The sequence below is a fragment of the Nelumbo nucifera genome, chromosome 4 (assembly GCF_055504915.1).
Source record: "Nelumbo nucifera cultivar China Antique chromosome 4, China Antique-T2T, whole genome shotgun sequence".
Taxonomy (NCBI): domain Eukaryota; kingdom Viridiplantae; phylum Streptophyta; class Magnoliopsida; order Proteales; family Nelumbonaceae; genus Nelumbo; species Nelumbo nucifera.
Genome location: NC_142652.1, coordinates 82,394,069 through 82,408,645, shown reverse-complemented (window position 1 = coordinate 82,408,645; position 14,577 = coordinate 82,394,069). Strand labels below are relative to the sequence as shown.

The 14,577-nt window shown below is 38.9% G+C and overlaps 1 protein-coding gene across 3 annotated transcripts; it reads left to right on the top strand.

Annotated features, from left to right (window-relative positions):
* Positions 1-2,954: 2,954 nt before the first annotated feature.
* On the top strand, positions 2,955-9,653 carry EMB1644 (Small nuclear ribonucleoprotein family protein). 3 transcript variants are annotated; one of them, XM_010271234.2, is made up of 8 exons: positions 2,955-3,095; positions 3,370-3,421; positions 3,522-3,563; positions 3,777-3,875; positions 3,966-4,043; positions 8,229-8,268; positions 8,817-8,978; positions 9,252-9,653. In XM_010271234.2, the coding sequence occupies exons 2-8, from the start codon at positions 3,419-3,421 to the stop codon at positions 9,272-9,274; spliced, it is 447 nt and encodes a 148-aa protein (XP_010269536.1). In that variant the 5' UTR covers positions 2,955-3,095; positions 3,370-3,418; the 3' UTR covers positions 9,275-9,653. The 3 variants fall into 3 exon arrangements, with proteins under 3 accessions (XP_010269536.1, XP_010269537.1, XP_010269538.1); XM_010271235.2 differs by having other exon boundaries at positions 2,988-3,095; positions 3,314-3,421; XM_010271236.2 differs by having other exon boundaries at positions 2,998-3,095; positions 3,376-3,421.
* The last annotated feature ends 4,924 nt before the right edge of the window (positions 9,654-14,577 follow it).

Sequence of the window (14,577 nt, the reverse complement as noted above, 5' to 3'; positions counted from 1 at the left end):
AAAGAAGCCCAATTGGGTAGCAGATTGGAAACTAGTTAAGCACTAAACACTTAATGGGCCAAAAGCCCATTTCGAGCTAGGCTGATATGATCACCCATCTATGGGGTGGATCTGGGATTAAAGTTAGAAAAAGGATTGGGCCTCTAACCTTATCCACTCTGGGAGACCAAATTCAAATCAAATTTGAATCTGGTAACCTCCTGATAAGATCAGGAGTAAGCTAACTTAATCTGCAGATAGGATTGAGATCATCCCCTATCCTAATACTGATTTGGATCTCATACACACTCTAGAGAGAAGAGAAGCAATTTAGCCATCTTCATCCCAGGAGTTCTCCTCCAGCCGCCGCCATTCTTTCTGGCAAGATTCGATCTTTGAAGAAGAAAGAAATCAAGAAATCAATTCTTGACATCAGTCTTGCAGAAAAGACTGAAAAAGATTTGGTGCTCAGAGTTTCCAGAGGATTCTTGAGAAGGATCCAGTGTGTAGGACGCACTCTACTGGTTCCGTTCCACATACAACTGTGTCATCTTCAGCAGGAGTGGATCTTGGTGTCCTCTTTGGGCGTGAACACCAACTTTGGGAGATACTGCTTCTCTGGATCAGGTATAATTCCTCCCTTCCCTTTTTGGTTCAGATCTGGTTCGATTATGGTTCAAGTAGGATCATTGAATATTGTATTCTAAATTTAGGGAATACGATTCCCAGTTGGGAAAAGGTAGGAAAATTTTTGAAATTCGCCCACCTATTCCGCAATCTTTATGGCATCCATTAGATGGATCCTACTATTCTTTCAGTCTTGGCATTAGGTTCCCTCGACTCAACATTTCATTTTCTGTGATGGGATACATTTGCTACTAACATTGATTCATATAGGTATATTTGTTTCTCTAACCAATATATACTTTTGGGTGTTTCTCCAGAACCAGGGGGTCGGTGGAACAATAAGAGCTAAAAAGATTAATATTCTTGTCCATAAGTTGGCCCAATATGGTAAGGAAAATTCCACTTTAGTATCTTGAACTTTGAGGGCAGTGTCAAGTTAGTAACAAAACTTTCAAACATGTCACTACAGTATTTAAACTTTCAAAAAGTGTCAAATTGGTCCATGTTAATCAACCATCAATTATCTGTTGAAAATGCCAAAACTACCCTTCAAAAGAAGACACTATTTATTGTCTTCTACCTTGAGATTTAACTGGTTATCTTCAAAGAAAAAGAGAGAAAACCATGAAATATGACAGAGGGAAACAATAATTGAAAGCAAAGAAATAATTAGACAATAATGTGTTTCATATCTAAACATAGAAGACAATGAACAGTGTCTTCTTTTGAAGGGTAGTTTTGGCATTTTCAACAGATAACTGATGGTCAATTAACAGTAGAGACCAACTTAACACTTTTTGAAAGTTTAGGTACAGTAGTGACACGTTTAAAAGTTTAGGCACTAACTTGATACTACCCCCAAAGTACAAGCCTTTAGGGTACTAAAGTGGAATTTTCCCTAAACAACAGAAATATGATAAAAAGATGATTTTACCAAACCAATCTGGATCTCCTACCCACACCCACCCATTGGACACTATAATTGTACATTGATAACATATCCCCATGAATAATAAGATATAAATATGGAGATGTTCTCAATGTGCGGCTGTAGTGATATATGGATAGGAGATCCAAACACTTGAAAACTGTGTTGGATGGAGTTTGAATTTGCTGACCACAACACATTACCGGTCATGTTCATCTAGCCACACATTGGGAATTGTGTGACAAAGTGAATGTGGTCAGCAATGTATTATAGTCAGCAGATCTGGACTTGACTGGATGTGGATGACTGTTTATACATCTTTTTTGATAATTTGCATTAATATATTTGATCTATAAAAAAATAACCTGTAAGCATACTTCACCCCACATTCACAGCTCAACATTCATTGGGAATATCTCCTATTTGTTATTGGGAGATATTCTCAATACATGAATGCCTGGTTGGGATGGGCTGTGAGGTGCATTCTATGGGTTGTTGATGCCAATTCTGCAGCTCAGGTGCACTCTATGGGAGAGTTGGGATCTTCTACCAATAAAACACATTCCAAGTTCCAACCTTCTACCAACTCTAACACCGCACATCTCACCATGAGAATGAGGCCCATCATAAAAGTGGGACCTGCCATATATGAGATGTGCAATGTGAGATCATGTTATTATTAATAGATGGTTAGAATGAATTTTGTTGGCAAGTGATCCTAACTCCTCATGGGAGAGTATTAGGGTAACTAATGCTCTCCATTATCTTTATAGCAAAAACTTGGGATCAATCCCACCAGCAACTGGATATGAAGTGAAATGGCAGATCATGCTATGTCGGGCCTTCTTGGTAAGGGGGCTGATCAAAAACTGAAAAATCAAATCAAATTAAAAAAAAAAAATTGATCAATCAAACCGACTAGAAAATATATTTATATGTATATATACAAATATATTATTTATTTAATTTCAGTTCAATTTTGGTTCGAGATTTTAAAAAACCAAAAGACCGGTTTGGTTTGAAAAAAAAAAAAAAAACCACAATTTGAAACACTCCTAGGCCTCAAATCATATTGTCACGTGGAAGATTTTTAAACCGTTTATTAGAGACAGCACAGGTGAGACTTGAGATGGTCATGTCACTCATGCATATCAAGAGTTACAGTTACACTGTTACGACAGTCGGCTGTCATAGTGCCATCGGCGATTCCGTGTCCGAGTTAGTCCGATAACTCGGACGGGTTGCTAGACCTTACTCATCGTCTACCCACTTCGGTCCAATTATTGAGATTTGAGATCAATAGGATTCTCCATTTTTCCTTTCTTTTTTTTAGGCAAAAGGCAAAGGAATATACTGATGATGGTTTTGGAATTTGGATTGCATAATACTTAATTAATGATATTAAATATTAAATATTAATATTTTTTCTAATACGGTGAGCTTCGATTAGCAGCTCCCTAATAAAGCAGAGAGCATTCGACTTCAAAGGAAAAACGCTCAAAACACTTCTGGCAAGAAATCCCGCTCGATCCCATTACAAAGAGCTCGCTTCTCGAAACAGGTGTACTATTTATTTACATTTTCTAAAAGAATATATGTATTTTACTTGTTTTTCTTGCTCGATTTACGGTTTTTGGCTTTATCATTTCATGTTTTTTTCTCTCTTTTTACTTATTCTGCAATCTGTAAACGCTTCTTGGAGCTTCTTGGGAAGCCGGGGTTTATCGAAATTTAGGGTTTAAATTAGAGCTATTGGGCTAAAGCGGTTGATTTTTGAAGGTTCAGCAGGCTTGGAAGCTATTTGACTTTTGTTTGCTTTTCCGACGACGATTTAGTTGCAGGTGTGCGTTATAGGAGCTTGGTCTTGGTTTCGAGTCTGTGAAGATGGTATGCTACTGCTTGACCTGGTTTTGTGTTAGGATTGCCGCTTTTAGGTATGTAGGGCATTCCTGTTGGTATTTTTACTCACTCGGTGGTATCATTGCAGCTCCCTCTTTCACTACTGAAGACAGCACAGGGTCATCCTATGGTAAGAGCCTTGTTTCTGTTGAAATGATTTTAGGGTTAGGGTTTTGGGTTTTGAGGGTTCCATTGACCATTAGAATGCGTCGTATCTGTTCAAAACTGCATTTTTGTTGTTGTTTTTTTAAGAGGTGACTTTCATCTCTTTTTTTTTTTTTTTCCTGCTCTATATTTGAGCGCTTTCAATTCCTTATGCTACGGTTGTTGTTTGTTGGGATAGCTGGTGGAGCTGAAGAATGGAGAAACTTACAACGGGCATTTGGTGAATTGCGACACTTGGATGAACATTCATCTACGTGAAGTTATCTGTACTTCGAAAGTATGCTCTTTTTTGCTTAACTTGAATCTGAGTTGCCGTTTGATTAATAGTTCCATCTTCTCTGATTCGTAGATCTGGTCTAACTTATAGGATGGAGACAGGTTTTGGCGAATGCCAGAATGCTATATCCGTGGGAATACAATTAAGTATCTTCGAGTTCCAGATGAGGTATGTTTAAGATTTATACATGTCGGCATTCTTTTACTTCCTATTTCCTTTCTATCCTTTTTCTTTCGGATTCTTTGGATGCCTACTTATTTAAATATTGGATCATGATTACAGGACCCTCAAGATTTTAAGTACAAGTAGTTCATCTTGTTATTATACTTGTTATGTACTTTTGGAGGTTTCTTTTTAGGGGTTATGCTATCAAACCGGAGAGGCAAGATTTTAGAGTGAGTCCCTCATTCCACTAGGTTCCTTGATAAGCAAATGCAGTGGGGACCAAGGGATGATTTATTATGGGAGTTCCCATTTTGATCTCAGGGCTTTCTTCCTCTTCTGTTTTGTCACTAGGCACCTAGAGAACTATCATCAAGCATGCTTAGGGGCAAATTGAAATGACAGTCTTTAGCTTTCAGGATGAAGACATTGTTCTTTTGGTCAGTAGATCCTTACATTATGTGGTAGGAACTTTGGTATAATAGGAATTTTTTGAAAGAAAAATAATTTTATAAAAGACAATAAAAGAAGGGGGAGAGATTCCACCCAGAGGTTCTTGGCATTTATGGCGTTGAGTTACTGATTCTGTTAGTTTTTGTTACCCCTTTGTTGGCTTGTAAGGTAGCTTAAGTCTACCTTCCTTTCCTTGACTTCTGCTACACACAATTATCACCTGTTTTGATGGGTTAGGAATGCTCATTTTCTCTCCTTCACATGGTGCATAGCACAGGCTACCTGCCTTAATGAACTTCATCCCATCTTTTCTTTTTCGTATTAATCTCTCTTTCCCCAGTTCTGGAATGACATGCTTTAGCCAAACCAAGACACTGGCATGTTACATCCTCCTTGTGGCATAGTCTGTTAGCTTATTCTAGTTACTTTGGTAGAGGCATCCTGCTAACTGTGCATCTCTCTGTTGGTAACTTTACATGAGAAGCCTTTTGTAGAACTGTGCATCTCTCTGTTGATAACATTGAGATTGGTTTTTTCCTGATTAGAGTTCCCTTCTCTTTGGCTACTGATCAGTCACTCTTTGCTAAATCATTGGTTATTTCAATCCCCCTTTGGTTTTACAATTTTTAGTTTTTTTTTTTATGATAAATGCTTCATTTTGTCAAGTTATGTGTGTGTTCCATGTTAGAAGGCTTAAACTATTTAATTATAAAGGATTTTGCATTGGGGGTGGTTTGAACAACAGAACAAGTTGACTCTGTCTTGGCTTCAGATATATTAGATGAAGCTTGCTGGTTTTCTGCTGTAGTGGCTGAATTAATCTGTTTTTCATAAATTGGATCTCGAAGTTGTCTTCTGCTAAGGTTTTAAAATTCTACTAAGTAGGGATACACTTTTTGGAATATAGTATGACATAAAATGTCACCATCATCATCATCAAAGCCTTATCCGAACTATATGGGGTCGGCTACACGAATCCTGTGTTACCATTCTGTTCTGTTTAATGCCATATCCATGTTAAATTATGGGCGCTTAAATCATTTCTTACTGCTTTGACCCAAGTCTTTTTTGGTCTAACCCTAGCCCTTCTGGCCCCTTCAACTTGCGACAGATCACTTCTTATTGGGTGCTATCATCCTTGTATATTTCCATCTTTGATGGTTGGGCTCTATCAAATATCTATCAGCCAAAATACATCCCCCAGGCTAACAAGACATTTGGATGAGTGCAACCATCATGTGTCTTCAAGCCTTTTCTGTGGTCAGTGGTCAAAGGTCCATATCTGAATTTTAAGGCTACCATTATGATTGATTTGGGATCTGAAGATCTTATTGTATAGAGCTATCACATCCTAGATCTTGATTACTGTAATTTTTTATTCTTGTTTAGATTTGCAAGTGAAGGATAGAAGTTGAAAAAAGGTCTCTTTTTCTACAAAAATTTTGGGTGTCCAGTAAATTCTTATAATTAACCTTCATTGGAATATGTGATTTCTTGGAGTATTTTGAATGCAAGAAGTGTAGTATTTTAGTCAAGGTAGCATCTTATTTGTCCAATAATAGGTTATGATTCATCCAAACTTCTCATGGCATTCTCTTGTATTAGAGGCCCAAATTTAGCCCTTTAGTGGACCTTCTTGACCTTGATATGCACGAATGCACAAGGTGGACTTGGCATGAAAAGCCTTACATAGGAGCCTTGAAATTTAGATTTTGTTTTCAGTGGCTGATTTTTCTGCATGAAACATTTTGTTTTCTCTCTGTCCCTTTACTAAAATATTTTGTCTCATGTTCCAAAGGACAATTCTGAGCCCTCATATGACACATAAATTACCTTTACCTCAATATTGGTAATGGTTGAAGATGGTAAAAGGATACTTTGATCTGTATGGGTTTACTCTCTTGTTTAGCAGGAAAGTTTGCTATTATGTCTATGGGGGCTGACATGGTAAAAGGATGCTTCTGGGTTAACCACATATTGTAATTTGTTCAGCTCAGGTCCATACTCAATCTTGTATTTCATTTATTCACTTTGAACTTGAAGGAGTAGCCCTTAAGTTTATTGTTCTTTTTCCAATTAAAGATATGACAAAAGGTTATTTTGTTGAAACTCACTACATGAAAGAGGGTGAAATGGAGAATTGTGTGGATCTATATTAGGCAATTCAGGCTGACAACCCAGGTGGCATTTGTATAGTTTGTGTATAAGCAGGGTCTAGTCTTGTTTATTCTGAAAAGGGAAAACCTAATTCTTCTTATTCTGGATTATTTTTGGAGGAAGAGTGATTTCATTCAAAACAAAGGAAGATGTACTCAAGAGGATGTGCAAGCTTCCAAAAGATTAAAAAATACTATTCAGATGTAATGTTGTTGCTATGTAAAATGGTTTAATTTAGTTTCATTTAGGAAGTATAATTATTTCCGGATGTTATTATTCATTTCCTTTATGGTATGTATACTTTATTCACTTATGACTATTTTTTGAAATAGTTTTGGCATGTTTATAAGATGAGCATAGCAGTGATGAGGATGTTATAGATTAGTGGCAATGATAGAAAGAATAGGATTAGAATTAAATGCATAAGTAGTAACCTTGGTAACCCTGAAGGTATAAAATGGGTTGAAGGTAGATTAAGAAGGTTTGGGCATGTGCTTTAGACACTTACTATGTACCACCAAGAAGCAATCTAAATGCAAGTTGATGGTGCTAGAAGAGGCAAGGGAAGGCCAAAATGGATATGGGTTGACAAATGTATTGGCTGACACTCTACCAAAAATAGGGGTGACTAGGGAAAGCTTTGTATGAATAAAACCAACGTTGGGATCAGAATTGTAATAGTTTTTAATCAAGAATTGATTGGCATTGGCCTTGTATCTTCTTCCTCCTATCCAGATTCTTGTGTAATATGGTTCTGAAATAAAAACTTCTATCTTACTCATCAAAAAAAGAAAGGCAAGTAGAGGTAGAGAAATGATTTTGAAAGGTTCAAACTTTGCCAGAGGGAGGATATGGTGTAGCTAGAGTGAAATGGCAAAGCAAGGATTTGCGTAGCTGACCACATTGAATTGGGATAAAGGCTTTGTTCAATTGTGTGCAGTTAACACAGACAATGATGTTGCTTGCATCAAAAAGGACAATGATGATGCAGAGTTGCAAGATATCCGATATCCTCTTATGGTATTTAATCTTGTTTTTTCTAGCCTGCTAGGGGTTCAAGCAATTGAACCAAATCTTGCACCAAGTCTAGCCATTGTTGAACTTGTTTTTGTTTCCAGGGCACTTGCCTTGCTAGTCTTCCTTCTTTACTTTAACCCTTCACTTTATGTGATCAATAAGTATGTTACGACTAATTATCAAAAAAAAAAAAAAGTATGTTATGACCATGTACACTTTAGGCCTGAGAATAGTTCACAAGTAATATGATGGAGCTAGTGGCCTTTGGCAGTCAATACAATTAGTGTATGCTTTTATTCATGTGCAAATATAATAGGTGTTATGGATATTGTTTTCTTCAACAATATAAGAAAATTTGCATCAGCTGTCTTTTTGCATGGTATGATTTTCATTTTCATATTACAAAATACTGACTAGTAAAATTTATGTTTTTTATTAGTTTGTTGTTGTTGCTGTTGCTGTTATTGTTGTAATCATTATAATGTAGTGAACTGTGAACCATCTCACTCAATTTTTTCCCTGGTTTTTTGTTTAATTGATTATCGTAATGGATATGTTTTTCAGGTAATTGATAAAGTTCAGGAAGAAACCAAGAGCCGTGCAGGTATATTTGCCTTGTTTTGTTGTGGTTCTTTTGGTCAAGGGGGCTGATTTGTTTCTGACTGATATTTTAGTGTAGCTGTGTATGGATCATAATCCATTCTCCTGGCAGGGGGTGTTTGCACACAAGTCCAGATCTAGTGTGAACACTAACCAATCACAATTCACGAGTGGATGCAGCAGTATTCCATACAAATGGGGTCCATGCTTAATGTGGGTCCTATGTATACGGGACACTGGTGTGTTCACTCACGATTGGTCATGTAGCCATGTTTGCACACTTGCATTCACAGCAGATCCTGTGCGTTTGCACAACACTTGCAGTTTATAAGGAATGATCCAGAGTTATTTGATGTTTATCGTTTATCAGTTTCAACTGCATATCTGCTATCCACGACAAAGGATGCCCTTCCCATGGCATGCTACCTACTAAGCATTGTTCCCAATCTTTGGTTTTCTTCTGTTTTTTCCCTTTTTTGTGATGAATGCCCCTCTTTGTACCATTGTAGAAATCTTACTTTGGTTGCACCCATTTGTCAATTGATTGTCCAGATAGGAAGCCTCCTGGAGTAGGACGTGGGAGGGGAAGAGGGAGAGAGGATGGTACTGGGAGGTCAGCAAAAGGCATTGGGCGTGGCCAAGATGATGGAAGCAGTAAAGGTGCAGGTGGACGGGGTAGAGGCGGATCTGGTGGCAGGAGTGGTGCAAATAGAGGTATAATATTCTTGTTCTGATTTATACAACAAAATATGTGATCCAAGAATTGTGCAGTCCGTCGTCTATATGACAGATTACACATTTTCCTAAAGAAAACCCACTTTTGTGAGGGGACTGTGCCCTGAATGTGACCGACGCAGTTTAGAAAAGCAATCCTCTCTTAGGAATTGTCTTTGACAGCTGCAAGCCTGTCAGTTATAAGGTTTTTTTTAGTTATAACCCTGTAAGGGAATCTTCTTCCTAATCAAATAGATCCTTATACTGTAACAGGTGGGGGACGTGGTCGTGGCTAATAAGACTTTTAAGGATCAAACAATGGAAAGGAGTAGAGTTGCCACTTTTTAAGGAGATTTTATTCCTTGCATACAAATCTCCAGGTGGAGTAATGGTAGATGAATCTTTTATATATTCTCTACTGCATTGTTGGAGTTCGTTCAAAAGGATTGCTTCAGAGGACCAGATTAGTGGTGAAGAAAGAAGCGTTTTTTCTTGGTTGCTTTCTTTTCTTGTGTTTTTAAGATCATAATATAGACTATAGCGTAAACAAAGTGCTTGCCAATTTTTATGTTTCTTTTAACAGATTATCCTGATTTTCTGGTCACAGCTAGCATGGTCCTCAAGATCATTTATTTTCATACTTTTAATGTATAAGCAGTAAACAGTTATTATCTACTTCTATCGCTTGAAATGGTTGCGGCAAGTGGTTCTTTCAATTCCCTTTAAATATAATGGAACCAAGTCCCAAGACCATGAATTACCTCAGACAATGCTTTAACCTATGTCGCGAAGTAGTTTGCCACATCTGACGATGGAACAGTTTGTAAGAACGGTATCGAGACAGAAAAACAGAGCAAGAATTTCTCATTTGAGTTGATAGTTTACATGTACATATATATATATAGAGAGAGAGAGAGAGAGAGGTAATGAGTCACCGATTTTGGCCACGTGGCAGATTACAGCTGTTGGTTGGTTATAACCAACCGTAGTATTCTAACACCCCCCTCTCAAGTTGGAGCAACTTGGACAAATGAGAAAAATGATCTGTGGAGACAGCTTTGGTGAAGAGATCTGCTGGTTGTGAGGTGCTAGAAATATGAGTGGTTGTCAATTCGCCCCATTGGATGAGATCACGGATAAAGTGAATCAATTTCAATGTGTTTGGTGCACTCATGGAAGACGGGATTGGCAATAATGTGTAATGTGGCTTTGCCGTCATAGTGAAGAGTAGGAGTGGAGAGATTGACTTGTAGTTCAGTAAGAGTCCTCTTTAACCACACTAACTCAAAAGAAGTAATGGCCATGGCTCTATGCTCTACTTCAGAAGAGGAGTGAGAGAAAGTGTGTTGCTTCTTGGATTTCCATGATAGAGGAGAATTTCCAAGTCAAATAGCCTGTGGTGGAGTGATGAGTCAGGAGGCAATTGGCCCAGTCAGAATCACAAAATCCATGGAGTTGGAGAGGATTGGAGGTTGAGAAGAAAATGCCACAGGTCACAATGCCTATGATGTAGTGTACCACTCACAAAGCTGCATCAAAATGTTCTTGTTTGGGGTCTTGCATGAATTGACTTAAATAGTTGACAACAAACATATGTCTGGTCTTGTTGCAGTTAAGTAGATAAGGCAACCTATCAAACGGTGATACTGGGCTGGATCTGAATATGTTGGACTGAAGGTGTTGGTGAAATGAGGTTCCATGGGTGTAGAACAAGACTTGCAATCTATCATGTTCTCGGATGATGTCAAGAGCATACTTCTGTTGACTGAGAGATGCCAGCACTTGATCTAGATACCTCTAGTCTAAGAAAAAAATAGTGGTCATTCCCTATAATGATGACATCATCAACATATACCAAAACAACAACAAAGGAGCATCTGGACTTAAATGTGAAGAAAGAATGATCAGATGGCGATTGCTTGTAACCCAAGGATGACAGTGACTATGAATTTCTCAAACCACATTCGGAAGGCTTGCTTGAGACCATAGAGAGAATTGTTCAATTTACAAACATGGTTGGGAAAAGTATGCCCAAAGCCTTGTGGAATGGTAATGTAGACTTCTTCATGGAGGTCTCCATGAAGAAAAGCACGGTTCATGTCTAGCTGATGGAGATCCCAACCTTTGATGGTTGCAACTGCAAGTAAACATCGAACAGTGGCAATTTTAGCCACTGGAGCAAAGGTGTCATGATAATCAAGGACTTCAATTTGAGTGTAACATTTTGCAACAAGCTGTGCTTTGAAGCACTCTATAGTACCATCAGCCTTGTTTTTGATGCAGTAGACCCACTTTGACCCAATGGGTTTCTTGCCAGGAGGTAGTGGTATGATGGACTAAGTGTTGTTTTGTTATAGGACTGCAATTTCATCGGCCATTGCTTGACACCATTGTGGGTCTTTGGATGCTTGGGTGTAGGTCTTGGGTTCATTTTGAAGGGAAGCGAGATGGGATTGGGCTAGTGAAGGAGGAAGTTGATAAATGTAGTCATGGAGATGTACAGGGACAGTAGTATTGCGGTATGGGCAGGGTGATAGGTGATGATGGAGAACCCACTGGGTGATTGGTAGTGGGTTCAAGTGTGTCAACATGGTTATGTGGAAGTGATGTTGGTGGTGTAGGATTGATGGCTTGAGTGGGTTCGATCATAGGAGATTGGCCTGTGTGGGTTTGGTGTTGGGTAGTGTCAATGGTGGTAGGTGGGCTAGGGTAATCAAAATCGTCATAAAAAATGACATCTCTTGTGGTGAAGATTTTATGAGTTTCTAGGTTGTAAACTCTATAGCCACGTTGACCATGTGGGTAACTCACAAAGACACAAGGATGGGCTTGAGGGGAAAATTTGTCATGTGGACGTGGTCGTAATTGGGCATAACAAAGGCAGCCAAAAACCCATAGGTGATGGTAGGATGGGGATTTGTGAAACAAGGCTTCATATGGAGAGACATTGGATAGTAATAGGGTGGGTAGTAGGTTTATGATATAGGCTGCAGTGAGTAAACATTCTCCCCAAAAGGCAATGGGAAGAGAGGCTTGAAACATCAATGCCCATGCCACCTCCAATAGATGGCAGTGTTTTTTTGCCACCCCATTTTGTTGGGGTGTGTCCACACATGATGCAGTATCCCTTGTGAAGTAAGATAATGTTGAACCGGCCTAGACAAGAATTCAGAGCCATTATCACTACAAATTTGTTTTAACAGAAGTATTAAACTGTTTAGTGACCATTGTACAAAAAGAAATCAAGTACTAACCAACCTCCGACTTGTGCTTTAATAGGTATACCTAAGTACATCTTGTGTTATCATCTACCAAGGTAAGAAAATATCTAGCATCACAAGGAGAGAGAGTTTTGTAGCCTCCCCATATATCACAATGTACCCAAAGAAAAAATGTTCTTTATTGCAAGTGCTGCTGATCGGAAATGGCAAACGAGCTTGTTTGGCTCGATGGCATGCATCACAACATAGCTTCAAATCAGAAATGGAGATCCCATGAATGAGAGCTAAACGAGATCGAGATGCGTGCCCCAAACACATATGCCAAATTGAAGAACTGACGGTGGTGGACTGATGAACACTAATCAAATGACCAATGGTGGTGGAGTGGTGGATCTGAAATGGTATAACCCATTGCGGAGCTCACCCATCCCAATCACAGTCTTGGTGAGTGGGTCCTGAAGGATGCAATAATGTGGGAAGAAAATGGCAATGCAATTTAGTTGTTGTATAATCTTGCTTACAGACAAAAGATTGCAATGAAATGTGGGAACATGCATAACATCTTGAAGGATGTGTGACCCAATGGTGATGGATCCATGCAAATTTGTGCAGGTCAGTGATTCATCTGGAAGACGGGATGCTTGTGGGTGTGACGGTAACAGAGGTATCAAACTGGGCTTCATTTAATACCATGTGGTCTGAAGCACCACTATCAATAATCCATTCAATGATAAGAACAGTATTCTTACTAATTGAGACTGAGTCTACAAAGTCAGTTGATTCTCTATTCAGGAGAGATCGATTGAGTGTATTGGTTCATAGTTAGGCCAACCACTGATGAGTTCTGATTCATTGATGTATTTGGTTGGTTTGTATTATCTGTAACTGTAAGAACAGTAGATCGGGTGGTTTTACCAGAGTCATCAGTTGGCTTTTTGTCATTTCGGTGCCGATTCTAATTTGGAGGATATCCAAAGAGAGCATAACATCGATCCTTGGTGTGGCCGTTTTCTTTTCTTTTTTTTTTTTTTTTGCAACACCAGAGTTTTGGTCGTGACACCCTGGTACCTTTATCCCTTGTCGTGAATATTGTAGCTTCAGGTTGCAAAGAACGGGGAACTATCATTTGTTGGGGATGCTCCTCTTGTATTATAAGGGCATAGGCCTTGTTTAAGGTAGGCAAAGGCTCAAATCCAAGAATGTTTGATCGAATCATATTAAACAATTTGTTGAGACCCATCAAAAATTGATGGAGTCTGTCTCTGTCACGGTCCATTGAGAAAATCTTGGCAGCTCCACAAGTGTATTCAAGGTACACCATGAGAGAATTTAGTTCATCCCAAAGTGTTAAGTTTTGTAAAATATGCAGTGACGGTGAGATCGTCTTGACGCAACAGTGCCAAGTCTCACTTCAATTTGTATATCCAAGGAATGTTTCCTTTTGAAAAACGATCCTGGAGTTCTTTCCAGATTTCTGCTGTTGTGTCGAAGAATGCTACACTGTTGTAGACTTCCTTTGCTAAGGAGTTGAAGATCCACGCAATGAGCATTGCAGAATTCTGCAGCACCAGCTGCCAGTTTTGGCAGAGATCCATCAACGACTAATTTATTCTTTGCTTCCAGGGCATTGATCATTGTTCTTTGCCACATGGGATAATTGTCGCTGGTGAGAGAACAGGACACAAGCATCATTCTTGGACTGTCCAAAGAAGAAAGAAAATAAGGAGAGTTGTGTTCAATCTCCATGAAAATAGCAAGACAGTTGCAGAGAAATAGTTCAATCAAGAAAGCGCCAATCGTGGTTGAGTCGAGAGTTGCAGGGAGATGACCGGATCAAGAATCGTTGAGCAGAGCAAGCACGACTGGATCAAGAATCACTGAGTAGAGGAAGCACAGCTTGATCAAGATCCACCGAACTCAAACCAGATCAAGATTTGCAGAAAAGAAACAAGGAATGCAGAGGAAACAAGGGGACGCAGATCGCCACTCGGATACCATGTAAGAATGGTATCGAGACAGAAAACAGAGCAAGAATTTTTCATTCGTGTTGATAGTTTACATGTACAGAGATATATATAGAGAGAGGTGATGAGTCACCGACTTTGCCCACATGGACACGTGGCAGATTACAGCAATCGGTTAGTTATAACTAACCGTAGTATTCTAACACAGTTATCCTGCACTGGATTTTGGCTTATTATAGAATAGGCCCAAATGCATGTGCAATGAGAGCTCTGTATAAAAGAAGGTATGAGAGCTCTGTAATTTTGCCAGTCAAATAAATGTTAGCAACGTAATACTTATTGTGGTGAGACCAAATAACCCGTTAACATCCCACTTTTTCGAACGCATTCGTAGTCCTTAGCCCTTCCTAGCAC

Excerpts from the sequence above, each read along its gene's own strand:
- EMB1644 (XM_010271234.2), top strand. Across the intron at positions 3,564-3,776 it reads CAGCACAGGGTCATCCTATG|CTGGTGGAGCTGAAGAATGG; the intron begins GTAAGAGCCTTG and ends TTGTTGGGATAG. Across the intron at positions 8,269-8,816 it reads AGAAACCAAGAGCCGTGCAG|ATAGGAAGCCTCCTGGAGTA; the intron begins GTATATTTGCCT and ends TTGATTGTCCAG.